At 64.5% G+C, this 17,789-nt stretch overlaps 4 protein-coding genes across 4 annotated transcripts; 1 reads left to right on the top strand and 3 right to left on the bottom strand.

Annotated features, from left to right (window-relative positions):
• Window positions 1-16: 16 nt before the first annotated feature.
• On the bottom strand, window positions 17-9,840 carry LOC138099962 (nascent polypeptide-associated complex subunit alpha). Its single transcript, XM_068997591.1, has 8 exons — window positions 9,798-9,840; window positions 9,349-9,420; window positions 1,414-1,499; window positions 1,235-1,312; window positions 836-982; window positions 568-696; window positions 233-355; window positions 17-144 (listed from the first exon to the last, which is right to left on the bottom strand). The coding sequence occupies exons 2-8, from the start codon at window positions 9,416-9,418 to the stop codon at window positions 130-132; spliced, it is 648 nt and encodes a 215-aa protein (XP_068853692.1). The 5' UTR covers window positions 9,419-9,420; window positions 9,798-9,840; the 3' UTR covers window positions 17-129.
• Window positions 1,506-9,185, bottom strand: NACA (nascent polypeptide associated complex subunit alpha). The gene is made up of 2 exons (XM_068997590.1): window positions 6,941-9,185; window positions 1,506-6,266 (listed from the first exon to the last, which is right to left on the bottom strand). The coding sequence occupies exon 2, from the start codon at window positions 5,863-5,865 to the stop codon at window positions 2,509-2,511; it is 3,357 nt and encodes a 1,118-aa protein (XP_068853691.1). The 5' UTR covers window positions 5,866-6,266; window positions 6,941-9,185; the 3' UTR covers window positions 1,506-2,508.
• A 694-nt stretch (window positions 9,841-10,534) lies between the features above and the next one.
• Window positions 10,535-14,992, bottom strand: PRIM1 (DNA primase subunit 1). The gene is made up of 12 exons (XM_068997726.1): window positions 14,867-14,992; window positions 14,345-14,499; window positions 14,163-14,269; window positions 14,010-14,083; window positions 13,639-13,775; window positions 13,326-13,384; window positions 13,146-13,255; window positions 11,962-12,198; window positions 11,828-11,897; window positions 11,663-11,748; window positions 11,008-11,106; window positions 10,535-10,750 (listed from the first exon to the last, which is right to left on the bottom strand). The coding sequence occupies exons 1-12, from the start codon at window positions 14,967-14,969 to the stop codon at window positions 10,731-10,733; spliced, it is 1,257 nt and encodes a 418-aa protein (XP_068853827.1). The 5' UTR covers window positions 14,970-14,992; the 3' UTR covers window positions 10,535-10,730.
• A 570-nt stretch (window positions 14,993-15,562) lies between these two features.
• On the top strand, window positions 15,563-17,755 carry LOC138099937 (retinol dehydrogenase 16-like). The gene is made up of 4 exons (XM_068997555.1): window positions 15,563-16,262; window positions 16,337-16,595; window positions 17,020-17,183; window positions 17,343-17,755. Exons 1-4 carry the CDS (start codon window positions 15,578-15,580, stop codon window positions 17,558-17,560), a joined length of 1,326 nt encoding a protein of 441 aa, XP_068853656.1. The 5' UTR covers window positions 15,563-15,577; the 3' UTR covers window positions 17,561-17,755.
• Window positions 17,756-17,789: the final 34 nt, after the last annotated feature.

Genomic DNA, 17,789 nt, shown 5'->3' with positions numbered 1-17,789 from the left:
CACCACAGAGCAGCAGTTTCACCAACAATAAGCCACAACTTTATTAACCGATAGAAATAGTACAAATTTTAAATTTAGTTGTATTTTACTCTTCTCTGAAACACCAAAAAAGGCTCCTCCCTCCGGCGGCTACATCGTCAGCTCCTGTGGGGAGAACAGGAGTCAGGAGCCAGCCTGGAGCCAGCAGCTGCCCCCAGGAGCCCCCCCAAACCTGCTACTCCCCACCACTCACCATTATCGCGTTTACGATGTCGTTACTGTTGTTCTTGAGGGCTCGCACGGCCTTCGCCCGCGACACGTTCGCCTGCGACATCACTAGCTCGATGTCTTTCACCTCCACGCCGGTTTCGTCAACCTGAGGGAGAAACAGAGCCCAGGATTAGTGCCAGCTCTGGGCCTGCCATGGGCTGGGCTTGCCTGGATTGGAAGCCAGGAGGCCAGGCCTGCACTGCACACACCCCCAGGGAAGGACCCTGCGCTCTGCCTTTGGCAGAGACACGGATGAAGGAGAGGAATGCATGGATTAACCCAAACCACAGCCCCACAGGAGCCCGGGGAAGGCGTCACCTCCTCTTCCTCGCTCTCCTCCTGCACGGTGGGGGTCTGTGTGTTTTCCTGGATGTTGGAAACAGGTTCTCCTTGCACTTTGAACTTTTCAGCAGCCGCCAGCTGAGCCTGCTGGGACAAGTCTTCGATCTGCAGGAGGGAAGGGAAGGAGCAGTGAGGCCAGTTCTGGGAAGTGCCAGCACATTCTCTGGGCAGGAGCCACAAAACGTGTACAGGTGACAGAAAGGAACCCTGGCACAGGCTCCTGCTGGCTCCAGGGTGGGCTCACCTTGGCCTCGCCGAAGACGATGTAGGTGTCTGACGCCGGGCTCTTGTACACATCTGGCTTTGTGATGACAAAGAGGATGTTCTTGGATTTCCGGATGGTGACTCTGGTGACTCCTGTCACCTGGCGAAGGCCCAGCTTGGACATTGCCTGAAAAACACGAGTGAAAGGTCAGTGAGGGACAGAAGAGCTCTGGAGCCCGCCCAGATGTGCCCACTCCTCTCTCCAGAGTCCCAGATCCAACATTTGCTGCATGGATACACATGGAAACGTGCATTTACTGCCACGGAGCAGCACTCCCAGGTGGTCAGCTGGAAGGAACGCTCCAACCCCAGGACTGGTGAGATCCCCAGCGTGACTCTGAGCCCCGGGGCTGTTCACCAGGGACAGGTGAAGCCTCACCTTCCGAGCTTTCTTCTCGCTCCGGCTCTGTTTTGCTTTGCTGACGGGTTCTTCATCTATTTCGGCTGCTGCTGCGAGCTGCAGGGAGGGAAAACCAGAGGGATCCGTGACAATCCTGGGGTGACAGTCCCTGGCAGGGACTCTGATCCACCGTGGATGGCGTGTGCCACCTGCCCTACCTGTGCCTGCTGTGTCGTGGCCTGTGTGGAGTCCTGCTCTTCGAGCTCTGGTACGGATTCATCGCTGTCGGACTCTGTGCCAGACCCTGCAGAGAGACACATCCCTCACTCCTCCTGCCTCAGGTAGGTCCAGGGGATGCAGCCTTTGTTGCTGGTTCCCAGTGCAGTCAGTCACCAGTCAGCCCAGTTAGGTGGTGGAAGGAGCATTCCCTGCACTCCAAATGCCATCAGCAGGGTGGCAGGAATGGATTCCCGGCCTCTCCCCAAGGTGGGAGCCAGGTGCCAGAGCCCCACAGGTGCCCGGAGGCTCCGGAATGAGTCTCCTGAGGCAGTTCCAGCCTATGGCACCAGCTCAAGGAGGAGGTGGGTGGCACTCCCGGGGTGCTGAGGTGGCAGCAGCCCGGTGTGACAGGGCCCCTCTTGACACCCCTCAAACCCAGAGCTGAGACACGGCACCGAGACCCCACTCACTGAGCCCTCGGGGCTGCTGCACATCTGGGGCAGGAGTGATCTGGGATAACCTGGAACCCCCCTCCTGGGAATAGCACCTCTGGGTGCCCAGAGGGCCACCAGCTGCAGTGCCACCACCAGTCTCTGACCCATAGCACTGACCACGCCAGTGACCGAAGCAGAGCCGGGTGTCCCCAGCCCCAGAGGCCAGAGGTCACCTGGAGGTGACCGCGATGCTCCCGTGCAGCCATTACCTGGATTCAGTCCTGCTTCCTGCTCTGGGAAGGGCCTCTGTGCCCACGGCACACAGGAGCCCTGGCAAAGCTCTCTGCAGGTGTCAGGGTGTGCCCGGGGTTCCCAACACTTCAGGCAGAGCGTGGGGACAGCCCAGTTTGGCACCAGCACTGCCCACGGCCCCCCTTCCGCCGCTGGCCGGACACAGGGACACCACGCGGACACCACACACAGCAGGGACAGGCCCGTGGCAGCTCCTCCCGAGCCTCCGTGTGAAGCCAGCTCAGCTCGCAGTGCCCATGCCACAAACCACACCGTGCTCCGTGCCCGAGGACACGCGTTAGTGACCACCGGGACCGTGCTGACCCCCGTCCCTCCCCGTGCCCCGGCTCACCGGCTGCTCGGCTCGGTCTACCCCGACACGCCGGGGCCCCGGGCGGGGTTAGTATCCCGTGGGCAGCCAGTGACACTCCATGCACACGGCAAACCGCGGCCGCAAATACCCTTGTCATTCTTGAGGACGGGCTGCGGCGCCGGGGGGGCCGGGACCCCCGCGGGGGGAGAGAGCTCCAGCAGCACGGGCGGCTCGGGGGGGAGCAGAGGCGGCAGGTCCTCGTCGTCAGCGCCGAGCGGGGCCTTCGAGGGGGGCTTGGGCTGGGGGGGGCGAGCGGCCGGCTTGGCCACCTTGTTATTGGGGAGGGGCTGCTGCTTCTTGGCAGGGGGAGCGCTCGGGGCAGAGCCGGGACGGCCGGCATCAGCTTTTGTAGGGGTTGGGGGCTTCGGAGGGGCACCAGGAACACCCGTGGCTGCAGCAGGAGCTGGGGCTGGAGCTGCAGGAGTTGGAGCGGCCTTGACAGGGCTCTTAGGAGATGCCTTGGCCTCAGCAGGGCTTTTTGAGGGCGTTTTGGCCTCAGCAGGGGTGGCTGGAGATGGGGTGGCTTTGACAGGGCTCTTTGGGGGTGTTTTGGCCTCAGCAGGGGTGGCTGGAGCTGGGGTGGCTTTGACAGGGCTCTTTGAGGGTGTTTTGGCCTCAGCAGGGGTCACTGGAGCTGGGGTGGCTTTGGCAGGGCTCTTTGGGGGTGTTTTGGCCTCAGCAGGGGCCACTGGAGCTGGGGTGGCTTTGGCAGGACTCTTTGGGGGTGCTTTGGCAGCAGCAGGGGTGGATGGAGCTGGGGTGGTTTTGGCAGGGCTCTTTGGGGGTGTTTTGGCTGCTGGGGGAGCAGCTGGAGCTGGGGTGGCTGTAACAGGGCTCTTGGGAGGTGCCTGGGCAGGAGCTGGAGGTGTTTTGGCCTCAGCAGGGGTGGCTGGAGATGGGGTGGCTTTGACAGGGCTCTTTGGGGGTGCCTTGGCCTCAGCAGGGGCCACTGGAGCTGGGGTGGCTTTGACAGGGCTCTTTGGGGGTGTTTTGGCCTCAGCAGGGGTGGCTGGAGCTGCAGGGGTTGGGGTGGCTTTGACAGGGCTCTTTGGGGGTGCCTTGGCTGCAGGGGGGGCAGCTGGAGCTGGGGTGGCTGTAACGGGGCTTTCTGGGGGTGCTTTGACTGCAGCAGGGGTGGCTGGAGCTGGGGTGGCTTTGACAGGACTCTTTGGGGGTGCCTTGGCCTCAGCAGGGGAAGCTGGAGCTGGGGTGGCTTTGACAGGACTCTTTGGGGGTGCCTTGGCCTCAGCAGGAGCAGCTGGAGCCAACGGCGCTGGAGCCACAGGAACAGATGGGGCAGTGACAGGGCTGCCCTTGGGAGACTTCTTGGCTTCTCCGGGGGAAGCTGGAGCTGGGGTGGCTTTGACAGGGCTCTTTGGAGGTGCCTTGTCCTCAGTGGGGATGGCTGGAGCTGGAGTGGCTTTGACAGGGCTCTTTGGGGGTGCCTTGTCCTCAGTGGGGATGGCTGGAGCTGGAGTGGCTTTGACAGGGCTCTTTGGAGGTGCCTTGTCCTCAGTGGGGATGGCTGGAGCTGGAGTGGCTTTGGCAGGGCTCTTTGGAGGTGCCTTGTCCTCAGTGGGGATGGCTGGAGCTGGGGTGGCTTTGGCAGGGCTCTTTGGGGGTGTTTTGGCTGCTGGGGGAGCAGCTGGTGGAGGTGCAGGAGCTGGGGTGGCAGGGGCTGGGGTGGCAGGGGATGGGGGAGCAGCAACAGGGCTCTTGGGAGCAGCTTTGGCTGCAGGTGGGGTGGCTGGAGCTGGGCTGGGAGGAGTTGGAGTGGCAGCTGGGGCAGCAATAGGGCCCTGGGGAGCATCTTTGGCTGCGGGAGGGACAGCTGGGGAGGGTGGAGCTGCCATGGCTGGTGTGACAGGGGCAGCAGGAGATGTTTTAGCCACAGGAGGGGTGGCCAGAGGTGCCACAGGCGATGTGACAGGGACAGAGGGGACAGCTGGGGCAGTGACTGGGCTCAGGGGAGGTGTTTTGGCAACAGGAGGGGTGGCTGGAGCTGCCATGGCCAGCGTAACAGGGACAGAGGGAGCAGCTGGGGCAATGACCGGGCTCCCAGAAGCTGGTTTGGCTACAGGAGGGGTGGCCAGAGCTGCCACTGCTGGTGTGACAGGGACAGAGGGAGCAGCTGGGGCAGTGACCGGGCTCCCAGGAGCTGGTTTGGCTACAGGAGGGGTGGCCAGAGCTGCCACTGCTGGTGTGACAGGGACAGAGGGGGCAGCTGGGGCAGTGACTGGGCTCCCAGGAGCTGGTTTGGCTACAGGAGGGGTGGCCAGAGCTGCCACTGCTGGTGTGACAGGGACAGAGGGGGCAGCTGGGGCAGTGACCGGGCTCCCAGGAGCTGGTTTGGCTACAGGAGGGGTGGCCAGAGCTGCCACTGCTGATGTGACAGGGACAGAGGGGGCAGCTGGGGCAGTGACCGGGCTCCCAGGAGCTGGTTTGGCTACAGGAGGGGTGGCCAGAGCTGCCACTGCTGGTGTGACAGGGACAGAGGGAGCAGCTGGGGCAGTGACCGGGCTCCCAGAAGCTGGTTTGGCTACAGGAGGAATGGCAGGAGCTGCCATGGCCGGTGTGACAGGGGGGCAGCTGGCAGAGGGGACAGCAGGCACAGGAGCTGCTGCAGGGAGCATGGGACTCGCTGGAGGCCCTGGGACAGAGACGGCAGCTCCCAGAGCAGGCGTGGACAGGGCAGGAGCCACGGGAGCTGCCGCAGCTACAGGCGCTGCCTGAGGGGCCGGACTCCCAGGAGAGGTCCTGGCCACTGAGGGAGGGACTGGGTGTCCCACAGCTGGGACCACCGGGACAGGGCCCACGGGACAGGCCTTGGCAACAGAAGGAGCAACTGGGACCAGTGGTGAGACTGGGGCACCAGGGGCTGGGCCCGGTGGGGCAGCAGCAGGATGCCCAGGGGACATCCCAGCTGGCAGCAGAGGGATAGGGGGTGACAAGGGAGCTTTGGGGGCAGCTAGGAAGATGGGTGGAGAGATGGCACCGACCAGGGCCGGGCACTGGGTTGGAGCTGGGGCTTGGGGAGAGGCTGGAACAGAAGCCAGTGGCGTGGAAGCAGGAATTCCAGGAGACACTGGGACTGTGGGAAGTGGGGGTGATCCCGGGCTCTGGGGACACACTGCCATGGTGGGAGCAGGCAGCAAACTGGGAGACACTGGTGGGGGAGATGCCAGAAGGGGACGGGATGGGGGAGGTAGGAGAGGGGATGGGGCTGTTCCAGAGGCAGGGAAAGGGGCTGGGGCTGCTCCAGCGGCAGGGAGAGGAGCTGGGGCCGCTCCACAAGCGGGGAGCGGGGCCAGGGGTGCAGCTCCCACAGAGGCAGCAGTGGGAGCAGCTTTCATGGGAGAGGTGAGAGCAGCTGGGAGAGAACTGGGGCTCACTGGGGGGGCGAGGGGAGCCACTGTCACTGCAGCAGAAGCAGCAGCCAGGCCAGGTGACACTGGAGCCGGGAGTCCTGGAGACACTGGGCTAACGGGGGCAGGCCCTGGAGATCCTGGGGCTGCAAAAGCCACTGGGGAATGCGGAGCTGGAGGAGGGGCAGCGGTGACTGGGCCCGGCAGAGCCAGGGCAGGGGGCTGGGGGGGCACGGAGAACACGGGGATGGCCGCAGCTGGGACCACGGGGGGGGACACGGGGCCCGGGGGGCCCGGCAGAGCCGTGGCAGCGCTGGGCGGCTGCACCGGGAGAGCCTGGGCGGATGGAGATGGAGTCAGAGGTGGGGAATGAGCAGCATGAAGAACAGCTAAAGGAGAGAAACAGAGTGAGCCATGAGAGGAGGGAGGGAGGGAGGGAGGGAGGGAGGGAGAGAGAGGGAGGGGGCAGGCGGCCAGCCCTGGCTGTCCTCTGGCCTCTGTGCCTGGCTGCTGGCCCAGCAGGCACCGCCTGGGCTGCCAGGGTCAGCACGGACCGGAACGTTCATCCCCTTCTAGAACCCAGCACCGATTTTCCCGAGAACCCTGGAGTGGCAGGAGGCACTCCCTGAACCACCAGGAAGCCCCAGGGATGCAGGGACCCAGCTCTGCCACCGGCTCTGCCCTACCAAAGGGACTGTCACAACCTCTGTGGAGTCCCAGAGGTCTGGCAGGACCCCCAGGGCTGCTCCCGAGCCTGGGGTCACCCCCTGAGCTGTTGGGAGCAGGGGGGAACAAAGACCCACCCAAAAAGAGGAAGGGAAAGTCAAATATCACCCACTGGCATGTGGAATTACTCCTGGAGCGCTCTGGAAGCCCCCTCCCTCCAGCTGTGGGTGACGTGGGCAGCTGCCCTGAGGGCACAAGGACATGGGGGTGGTGGTGCCAGGCCCCCCGGTGCCCCCCAGTTCCCTGGAAGCTGTTAGGGTTAATGGAACTGCAACCCCCATAATGGCACACGCTGGTTAATGCGGCACACGAGGGGTTACAGGAGGGTCCCGAGTACCTGGAGCAGGGATGGGAGCAGGAACGGGGGCAGCTGGAGCTGAACGGGGAGAACAACAGTTTATTAGGGCAAGTCCCACTGACCGGGAGCACTTGGCTTCCAGCTCCAAGGGAAGCTGGAGAGAGCCTGGCCATTCCCAACAGCATTCCCAATGCCAGCTGGTGATCCAAGGGCACCGCTCAGGCAACAGGCCATGAGAGGGCTCAGCTTCCAGCTCCTGAGCCAGAGCTGAGAGCCTGGAGAGAGCCCTGACATTCCCAATGAAATTCCTAACGCCAACCAGCAATCAAGGGGCACTGTTTAGGGACGAGGCCATGGGAGCACTCAGCTTCCAGCTCCGAGAGAGCCTGAACAGAGCCCTGACATTCCCAACGTCATTCCCAGCACCCACTGGAGATCCAAGGGCACCACTGAGGGAAGAGCCCAGGAGAGCTGGGGAGGGCAGTGCTGGTCCAACTGGTGTAACCGGTGCCGCTGCCGGCTGGGAGGGCAGAACCGGCCCAGCCACGGTGCCGCCCTTTGGCAGCGCGTCACGGCACCGGGAACTCTGGAGCCCAAAGCCAGCCCCATCCCATGGATCTTGTCCCTCCCAGCTCCAGGCCAGGTGGCCCTGCCAGGTGCTGTGTCCCTGTCCCACCCTGGGATCAGGGTCACACTCATGTCCTGCTCTCGCTGCCACCCAGGGCAGCGACACGTGCATGGAATGCAGGGAATGACATCCCCTTCCCTGCCCCAGGAACAGGGGCCTGAAAAATGCTTCTAATGCCCCGTTTTACCCCAAACTGCTCCAAAGCACAGGGCCGTGGAAAGGATGGGAAGGCCTGGAGCTGGACATCAGTGCCAGCAGGTGCCAGGGCACTTCCTGCTCCAGGGAATGTCCTGGTGCCTCTGAAAGGAGCAACAAGTCCTGCCAAGGGCTGCGCTGGGCCCGGGCCCGTCACAGAACAGGCTGTGCAGAGCCACGCTCTCCGAACAACGCTTCATCCCTGCCTGCTCTCCCTGCTCCTTCGCCAGCTCCACCGGCCCCGTCTGAGCACATTCCTGATAAACGCAATCATTCCCACAATCATTCCCACTTGTCGCTTCTCCCCTCACAGCCCCACCTTTCCACGACCCCCTTCTCTAACATCGCCAAGCCAAAGGATTCCCCAAACCCATGGAATTTTTAAGGGATGCTCAAACCACCTGGGCGACAGAGCCTGCCCAGAGCTGAACCTCCAGATCAGCGAGCACCAGCCCCATCTCCAGGGTTCTTCCAGGGACCAGCAAATGTCCACGGAACAATGTCCAAGGAGCTGCCTGAGGATTCCCACAACACCATCAGAGCCTTGAGAGCAGCAGAATTTTGGGAGCTGTCAGTTGAGAGGGACAGAAGAGCCATCCCAGGGAGGGGGCCCCAGCCAGGAATTCCAGCTACGCAGGGAGGGATAAGGAGCTCAGCAGTTCCCTGGGAATCATCGACGCAGCTGTCACAGCACCAGCCATCACTCAGCTCCCTCCTCGTGTCCCTCTCTGTCACCAACCCTCGTGGTCCCAGATCCAAGGGGACAGCAACCAAATCCAGAGAGAGAGAGAGACTCCCAAATCCAACAGGGCAGACCCCCAAAATTCAACAAGAAACCCCCAAATCCAAAGGGACACACTCTCAAATCCAACAGGTTAGATCACCAAATCCACCTAAAGACCCCCAAATCCAACAGGAGAGCCCTGTTCACCCTCGTGCCCTGTTCACCCTCGTGCCCTGAGCGGCCCCCTCAGATCAGGTGACAACACCCAATCAAGGAGCAGACCCAAAATCCAATGGGAGACCACCGAATCCAGCAGGAAAGACCCCCAAATCCAACGGGACAGGCCCCCAATTCCAATACCCCGAGCTGGCCACGGCCGCTTCCCTCCCACTCCCACCTGGCACCGGGGATCACCCAATCCAGGCTCCGAGCGGAGCCGACCCATCCCCGTCCTCGTCTCCGGGATTTTGGGACACGAGGGGCCCCTGCTCCCATGACTCCAGTCACGTTCCCTGTGGGATAACCCGCGTGTTTTGGGTGGGAAACCACAGAACCGGCCCGATCTGTTTTGGCCACAGCACGAGGACACCGAGACACCATGGAACGGACACCCCAAAACCCCCGGGATGGAATGGACACCCCAAAACCCCCGGGGTAGAATGGACACCCCAAAACCCCCGGGGTAGAATGGACACCCCAAAACGCCCGCGGCGGAGATGACAACACTCGAGCCGGGGTCACACAACCCCTGCCGCCACCGGCTCCTCGCCCACCGGGCGACCCCCGCCCCACCCTCCCCGGGGAGCTGCAGCTCCCCCCCCCTCCTCCCGCAGACCCCGCCACGCGGGGAGATCCCGGGAATCACCCCCAAAACCGCCCCGGAGCAGCTCCCGGCCTCACCTGTCTCCGCCTGCGGCTGCGGCAGCTCCTGCTCCGTGGCCGGGACGGTTTCTGTGGCTTCGCCGGGCATTTCTACGGGAAGGGAGAAACCGACAGGCCCGGGCTCGCCGGAGCTCCGGGACAGCCCACGGGCGACCACCGGTAACTCGTCCTTCCCACCCCACTCGGAACACCACGCGCCTCCCACTACCGGGAGAATCTACCGAGACAACTCGGCCGCACGGCACGGGCAGAGCCGGAGCCCGAGCCCGGTCCGGGGCCTAGGCCGCCTCCTCCCCCCCCCCCCGCCGGTACGCGGGGCCGCCCCCTCTACCCTGCCCGGCGCGCCCGCCACCCCATCGATGGCCTCAACCGGGTCCTCCCGGCCTCCCGCCCGTTCCACAAGCGGCAAGCAGAGCCCTAAGCGGCGGATGGCGGTGGATGGCGGCGGATGGCGGCGCGGGACTCACTGTGCGGGGAGCGGGGCCCAAGATGGCGGCGGAAAGAGACCGAGAGGGCAGCGCGACTTCCGGGAGCGCGGGACTTCCGGGGCAGGGGGAGAGCCCGGCAACACGGTCCGGCCCGGCCGCCACGGCCGCACTCCGGAGTTCCGGACTCTGTTCGGGCCCCACCGTGGGTGTGGGGAGCCCCCCGGGATGGGGGTTGGGGTCCCCCGGGGTGGGGTGGGACCCCCGTGGGAACGCGGCGAGGAGCCCTCCGGGTGAGGGATGAGATGCTGTGAATGTGGGGCCTGGTTTCAGCGTGGGGCAGGGATTCCTGGGGCCGGCAGGGACTCTGAAGGCAGGGGTCTAGGCAAGGGTGAGGGGTCCAGGCAGGGTTAGGGGGTCCGGGCAGGGGTCTGGGAAAGGGTGAGGGGTCCGGGCAGAATTAGGGGGTCCGGGCAGGGGTCTAGGCAGGGGTGAGGGGTCCAGGCAGAATTAGGGGGTCAGGGCAGGGGTCCAGGCAGGGGTGAGGGGTCCAGGCAGGGTTAGGGGGTCAGGGCAGGGGTCCAGGCAAGGGTGAGGGGTCCAGGCAGGATTAGGGGGTCAGGGCAGGGGTCCAGGCAGGGGTGAGGGGTCCAGGCAGGATTAGGGGGTCAGGGCAGGGGTACAGGGGACTGGGGGCAGCGACCCCACACTGCAGAGCAGGGACCCCCCGGCTCCTCCCCTCCTTGCAGGGACCCCCACCCGCCTCGGCATACAGCACACGGGTGACCAGAAACATTTAATGGTCTTTGCGTAGAAAACAGTGCAAAAGGTACAAAAACTGGGGAAGGGGCAGGGAGCCCGTGTGTGATTCGGCTGCTCCACGGCACCGGGACCCCCAGGCCAGCGGAGGTGACAAAGGCAGAGGTGACCATGACAAGATGTGACGCTGGCAGTGGGTCCCTCAGCGTCGAGGCCTCAGAAATCTCCTTGCAGGTCTGAGGAGAAATGGGAAGTTTTTTCCAGACAAAGGAAAGCTGTCACAGCAACAGCCATCACTCAGCTCCCTCCTTGTGTCCTGCTCTGTCACCCACCCTCGCCCCAAATCCAATGGGACAGACCCCAAATCCAATGGGAGGCCCCCAAATCCAACAGAGCAGACCCTCAAATCCAACGGGAGACCCCTCAATCCATTAGCAGAGTCAGAAGGTCCCATTTGGGGTCCCTTTTGGGCACCCCCCCCCCCGGCACTCACCGCTCCGACGGATCCGCTCTCCCCGCCGGGCGCTTTCCATTCCCTCCACAAACTGCTCAAAGACCCTCACATAAGGGGCCAGGCTCGTCTTCTTGTAGTCTGGAGGATTTGGGGAGTGGGCAGAGGCGGGAGGGGGTGCTGGGGACCCCCAAAGCCCAACACTGACCTCCAAACCCCGTCCCCCAAACTCCAACCCTGACCCCCAAACCCCAACCCTGACCTCCAAACCCCGTCCCCTAAACTCCAACCCTGACCCCCAAACCCTAGTCCTGACCCCCAAACCCCAACCTTCACCTCCAAACCCTGTCCCCCAAACTCCAATCCTGACCCCCAAACCGCAACCCTGACCTCCAAACCCCGTCCCCCAAACTCCAACCCTGACCTCCAAAACCCACGCCCAAACTCCAACCCTGACCCCCAAACCCCAGCCCTGACCTCCAAACCCCGTCCCCCAAACCCCAACCCTGACCCCCAAACCCTGTCCCCCAAATTCCAACCCTGACTTCCAAACCCCGTCCCCCAAACCCCAACCCTGACCTCCAAACCCTGTCCCCCAAACTCCAACCCTGTCCCCCAAACTCCAACCCTGACCCCCAAACCCCAACCCTGACCCCCAAAACCCCATCCTTGACCCCCAAACTCCATCCCAGCTCACCCCTCGCACGGCGTTTCGGCTCCGTCTCCCCGACATCCTCCTGCTCCCCGTCGCTGCCGGCCGTGTCCAGCTCATGGCACAGGGAGCTGCCAGAGAAATGGGATGTGCTGGGAGGGCTCTGGCACCACTGAGACCCCCCCCCCATGGTGCTGCCAGCTCACGTACGTGATGGTGGGGACGGCAAATGGGTCAAACTGGTCCAGTCTCTGCAGGTCCAGCGGCACCGAAACGCGTCCTGCGACAGAGCGGGGTCACCGCGGCCGCCCAGCCCTGCGGTCCCCAGGCCGCCCCACACCCACCTGTTTTGGGGTGGACGCTGAAGGGGCTCTTGAGGAGGTGCCCGAGGCCTTTGCTGACGTTGATGTCGAGGCGGGGGAAGCAGAACTGGAGCATGACCTCCCAGTCGGCGTAGCACGGCCCCAGGGCCACCCCCCGGCCGCTCGCCCGCGTCCGCTCCACGCGGCCCCGCAGCAGCTCCCAGCGCTGCACCGAGTCCTTCTTCTTGGGGAACTCCGCCTGCAGCGGCTCCCGGTACTGTGCTGGGGGGGTTAAGGCTCATCCCAGACTCCTCCGACCCCGTTAACCCCGTTTTAACCCCGTGTCAACCCTGTGTGGGCCCTCCCTCCCACACCACAGACAGTCACAGAATGAACTAGGTTGGAAAAGACCTTTGAGAGCATCAAGTCCAACCTATGCCCTAACCTAACACCTCCTCATCAACTAAACCACGGCACCGAGTGCCACATCCAGGCTTTTCTCAAACACGTCCAGGGACGGTGACTCCACCCCTCCCTGGGCAGACGATTCCAGTGCCCAATCACTCTTCCAGTGAGGAATTTTTTCCTGACGTCCAACCTGAACTTCCCCTGGCGCAGCTCAAGGCTGTGTCCTCTCGTTCTGTCAGTGGTTGCCTGGGAGCAGAGCCCGACCCTCCCCTGGCTACAGCCACCTTTCAGGGAGTTGTAGAGAGTGAAGAGGCCTCCCCTGAGCCTCCTTTTCCCCAGGCTAAACAGCCCCAGCTCCCTCAGTCGCTCCTCACAGGGCTTGTGTTCCCAGCCCCTCACCAGCCCTGTCACCCTCCTCTGGACACGTTCGAGCGTCTCCACGTCCTTCCTGAACTGAGGGGCCCAGAACTGGGCACAGCACTCGAGGTGTGGCCTCACCAGTGCCGAGTACAGGGCAAGAAGGACTTCCCTGGTCCTGCTGGCCACACTATTCCTGATCCAGGCCAGGAGCCACTGGCCTTCTTGGCCACCTGGGCTCACTGCTGGCTCATGTCCAGCCTGCTGTCCATCAGTGCCCCCAGGTTCCTCTCTGCCTGGCCGCTGTCCAGCCACTCTGTCCCCAGCCTGTAGCGCTGCAGGGGTTGTTGTGGCCAAAGTGCAGGACCTGGAACTTGAAATTCTTAAACTTTATGCTGTTGGACTCGGCCCATCCATCCAGCCTGTCCAGATCCAGCACAGCACAGCACGAGGAAGGATATCCTCCGGGATGAGGGCCAGCACCTTGTCCCAGCGCTCCGGGCTGCCCAGGATGTCCTGCCCCAGCAGTGCATACTCCTCAAAGTATTTCTCCACCACGCCAACCGAGCGCCTGCGGGGAGCGGGATGGGCTCAGCGCCCGCCGGTGCCTGCAGGGATGGGCTGAGGGGGTCCCCACCCACCTGATGAAGGGGTGGACGGGGTGGGAGAGGTTCACCTTCTTCACAGTGTCCGCTCCGCCCTGGGGGACAGCGGTGGTCAGGCTGTGGGGGTGGGCTGTGGGGGTGTTTGGCCCCCCTAAACCCAACTTCAGTAGGGTAAAGGGGTGCCCAGACCCATGTGCACCCACCTTCACCAGGGTCAGGCGTGGGCAGGGAGTGCCCAGACCCCCATAAACGCACCTTCAGCAGGGTCAGGAGGTGCCCAGGCCCCTATAAACCCACCTTCACTAGGGTCAGGAGTGAGCAGGGGGTTTCTGGCCCCCCGTGCACCCACCTTCACCAGGCTCAGGTACTCCACAGCAGCCGCCCGCAGTGCCGGGGACCATTTCCTCACTGCATCGTCGCACACCCAGCAGTGGACACCCCTCCGGCCAGAGTACACCCACAGGCGATGCTGCACGCCCAGGTCCTCTGCGGGGAGCACAGATGGGTTTGGGGGGCACAGATGGGCTTGGGGGTCGCATCGGGACAGGCTGTGGTGACCACCCAAAGCTGACGGTGCCACAAACCTGCCGGGCACCAGCATGTGCCCCAGCTCGGTGAGAGCATGGCCCGGCCCCTCTTTGGGGTCTGGGCATCGCTGTGGGGCCGAGCGTGGTCTGGACATGCACAGTCAGGGCCCACAGGTGTCCCCAAGCCCCTCACCCACGAGCGCGCGGTCGATGATGCGGACAGCGATGGTCATCAGCGTCCAGCACTTGGAGCAGATATCAGCCAAGCTGGGGACAGAGCGAGGGGGGGTCAGGCGGCCACCCCACACCCTCGAGCCCCCTCGCAGCCCAGAGCCCTCCTGGGAACCTGCAGCAGGTCCGGACATCATCGTAATCCGTCATGTCGATGTCAAAGACCAGCTCCTTCTCCTGCGGCTGGAAGGCTCCCAGGTGCACCGTGTTGTGCTGGTTGGGCTGCAGGAGGGACAGGACGGGCTCAGCGTGGCCAGGGACCCCTGCAGACCCCCGGTCACGGTGCCCGGGACTCACCCGGTGGGAATAGACGGCCCCGATGTCGATTTTGTAGGGGTTGATCTTCTGCAGCTCCCGCTCCAGCTCCTGGGGGCTGCCGAAGGACTGGAAGCGCAGGTACACATCATCCCGCAGGGTGAAGGAGAATTCCCGCAGCTGGAAGTAGTTCTTCACTGGAGGGACACGGGAAGGTCAATGCCGTCCTGAATCCCCCATCGCAGTCACCCCCAGGCCTCCCTTTCCCTGCTCCCCCGGTGTCCCGGTCGGTGCATCCACGCCCCGCCTGCCCCCGGGCCCCCTAACGTGCTCTGGGACCGGGGATCGCGGTGCTCCCGTCTGATATCGGTGCCCCCCGCCCGGTATCGGTGTCCCCCATGGTACCCCCTCGCCCCTCCCACGGTGTCTCCGGCCATACCCCCGGCCCGGTACGGCTGCCCACCGCCCGGTACCGCATCCCCGACGGCGCCCCCCGCCCCGTATCGACGCCTCCCGCCTGATACCGGTGCCCCCCGGCTCGGTACCGGTTCTCCCCCCGCTCACCGCCGCCGTAGCTGAGCCAGCGGCCGTAGGGGCCGTGCGGGAAGAGCCGCCGGTAGAAGACCGGGAGCAGCTCGGGCAGCGCCGCCGGCTCGAACCGCGCCATGGCGGGAGCGGAGCGGCGGGAGGCGGCGGGAAGCGGCGGCGCCGGGCCCGGGGGCCGCCGGGAGATGTAGTCCGGCCCCGGGCCGCCGGTAGACACCGGGACCGGGGACGTGCACACCGGGGGAGTGGCAGGGGGGTAAAGCATCGGAGCCGTCCCGGGATGGAGGGGAGGGGATGCCCTGGGGCCCGGGGGGTCCCGGGATCTGGGGGGGGTCTGGGGGTGGTCCTGGAGCGCTGAGGTCCGAGGGGTACCGGGATTCGGGGAGGTACCCGGATCCGGGAGGGTGCCGGGATGCTGAGGTCCGGGGATGTCCCGGGATCCGAGGGGTCCCCGGGCGGGTGGGTGCCGGGGCGCTGAGGTCCCGGGATGTCCCGGGATGTCCCAGTGTCCGGGAGTGTCGCGGGATCCGGAGAGGTCCGGGGGCGTGCGGGTCCGGGAGTGCCCCGGGGTCCAAGGGGGTCCCGGGACGGGGTGTCCAGAGTTGACTCGGGGTCCGGTGGGCTCTGGGGTGCTGAGGTCCGGGGGGGTTTCGGGGTGGTCCCAGAGTCCGGGAGGGTCCCGGGGTAGTCCCGTGATTCGGGGGGCTCCGGGGGCGGGAGGGCGCGGGGATGTTCCGGGGTCCGGGGGCTTCCCGGGGCGGCAGCGCAGCGGTGCGGGAAGCCCCGGGCGCTGCCCCGCTCCCGTTAACTCTTCCCCGCAAGAACGCCCGGAGCGAACCCCGGGACACATCCCGAGGCACTGCCCGCAGCCCGGCGGGCTCCAGGCGGCAGCACCGGGACGAGCCCCGTAAGAGGACGGGGAGGAGCCCATCCCGCATCGCGGTAGTGCCGGGAGGCCCCGCGGCACCTCCGCGATCGTTGCCCCGGTGGATCCGCTCATTAATTATTAACAGCGGCCAGCGGGCAGGGCCAAGGTCGGGACAAGCCGCTCCCGAGTCGCTTCCCAGTCCCCATCCTGGTGCGGTGCCGCTGCCGAGGATGTGGCTGTACGTGGTGGCGGTGCTGCTGGGGCTGTTCCTGCTGCGGCGCTGGCACCGGGAGCGGCAGACGGTGCCGCGGCTCTCGGAGAAGCACGTGCTGATCACGGGATGTGACAGCGGCTTCGGGAACCTGCTGGCGCGGCAGCTGGACGCGCGTGGGCTGCGGGTGCTGGCCGCCTGTCTGAGCGAGGCCGGGGCCACGCAGCTGCGGGCGGCCACCTCCAGCCGGCTCCAGACCGTCCTGCTGGACGTCACCTCCAGCAAGAGCATCGCCGATGTCACCGCCTGGGTCCGGGAGCGTGTGGGCGATCGAGGTAGGATGGGGTTGGCACCCCTATTGTCACCCCACTGTCACCCCACTCCACTGTTCATCCCATCCCCTCTCCAGGGCTCTGGGGACTGGTGAACAACGCAGGGATCGCCATCCCCACGGCCCCGAACGAGTGGCTGACCAAGGAGGACTTTGTCAAGGTGCTGAATGTCAACTTGGTGGGGCTCGTGGAGGTGACGCTGAGCCTCCTGCCGCTGGTGCGGCGGGCGCGGGGCCGCGTGGTCAATGTGGCCAGCGTGATGGGCCGCGTGTCCTTCTTCGGTGGCGGGTACTGCATCTCCAAGTATGGTGTGGAGGCCTTCTCTGACAGCCTCAGGTAATTCTGACCCAACAGGCACCATCCTGCTTTCCCAATTTGTTTTTCCAGACTTTGTCTGGCATAGCTGTCCACCCCCATCCTCGCGCAACCGTGGCTGAGCACAGGTCGAACTCATATCTGGTGCTGAAGTGTGAACGGTTCCTCTACTGCCATGGAGCCTCCCCTGTGGACATTGCTCCTGTCCAAGATCCTGCAGGACATGGCCCTGCTGTCCCGAGCTTTGCTTTGTCCCCAACCCACCCAGATGTGGCAAATATTTGCTGACACACTGTCTCAGCCACATGCCAGGCTGGCACAGGGTCTGCTGGTGTGGTCGGGCTCTGCTCCACGCCTCTGGCATGAGGCTGCATCCCGTGGGAGATGCAGGCATGGACACACTCTGGTGCTGCTCCCATGGCCCACGGGACTCAATCCCTTCCAGGCTTGAGATGAGCAGCTTTGGGGTGAAGGTCTGTGTGATCGAGCCAGGCTACTTCAAAACAATGATCACCAACACTGAGAATCTGGAAAAGAATTTTATTTCCACCTGGCAGAAGCTTCCAGAGGAAATCAAAGCCAGTTACGGGGAGGATTACTTGAGGCAGCGTAAGTACCTCTCCCAAAGGCTGAGCGATTTCTCTCCTGACACAAGGCACATCCCCAGGGCCACGGGGGTCCCATGGGTGTGCCACTGCCCCAACACCCCATGGAGCCACTTGGCTCTGCCCAGCTGCAGGCTCTCAGTGGAGTTTTCTGCCTCCGCAGTTGTGGCAATGCTCAAGGTGATGCAGAAGGGCTACAACTCCGACCTGTCGCTGGTCACGAACTGCATGGAGCACGCGCTGACCAGCCTCCACCCCCGCACCCGCTACTCTGCCGGCTGGGACGCCAAGCTGCTCTACATCCCCCTCAGCTACCTGCCCTCAGCCCTCACCGATGCCCTGTTTGCCTTGTTCTGCCCCAAATGCGTTGGGAAAGCCTAAGGCGGGGATGCAGTGGGCCGCCAGGACCGGGCAGTGCAGAGCGGGATCCAGTGATGCACGGTGGCATCCAAAATTGGCCGCAGCCGAGGCCGTGCCAAGGTCCCTGAATTTGTAACTGCGTGTACGTCTCACCCTCTGTCCCCTGCTCACAGAAGGGTTTGTTCCTGAATAAAGACCCCCTGTCCCCTCCTGGCAGAGCGTGGTGTCACTCTCCGGCTGTGGCACCGAG

The sequence above is a fragment of the Aphelocoma coerulescens genome, chromosome 29, assembly GCF_041296385.1.
Source record: "Aphelocoma coerulescens isolate FSJ_1873_10779 chromosome 29, UR_Acoe_1.0, whole genome shotgun sequence".
Classification (NCBI taxonomy): Eukaryota; Metazoa; Chordata; class Aves; order Passeriformes; family Corvidae; genus Aphelocoma; species Aphelocoma coerulescens.
Note: the sequence above shows the minus strand (reverse complement) of the source record. Positions and strands in the feature narration are given on the sequence as shown.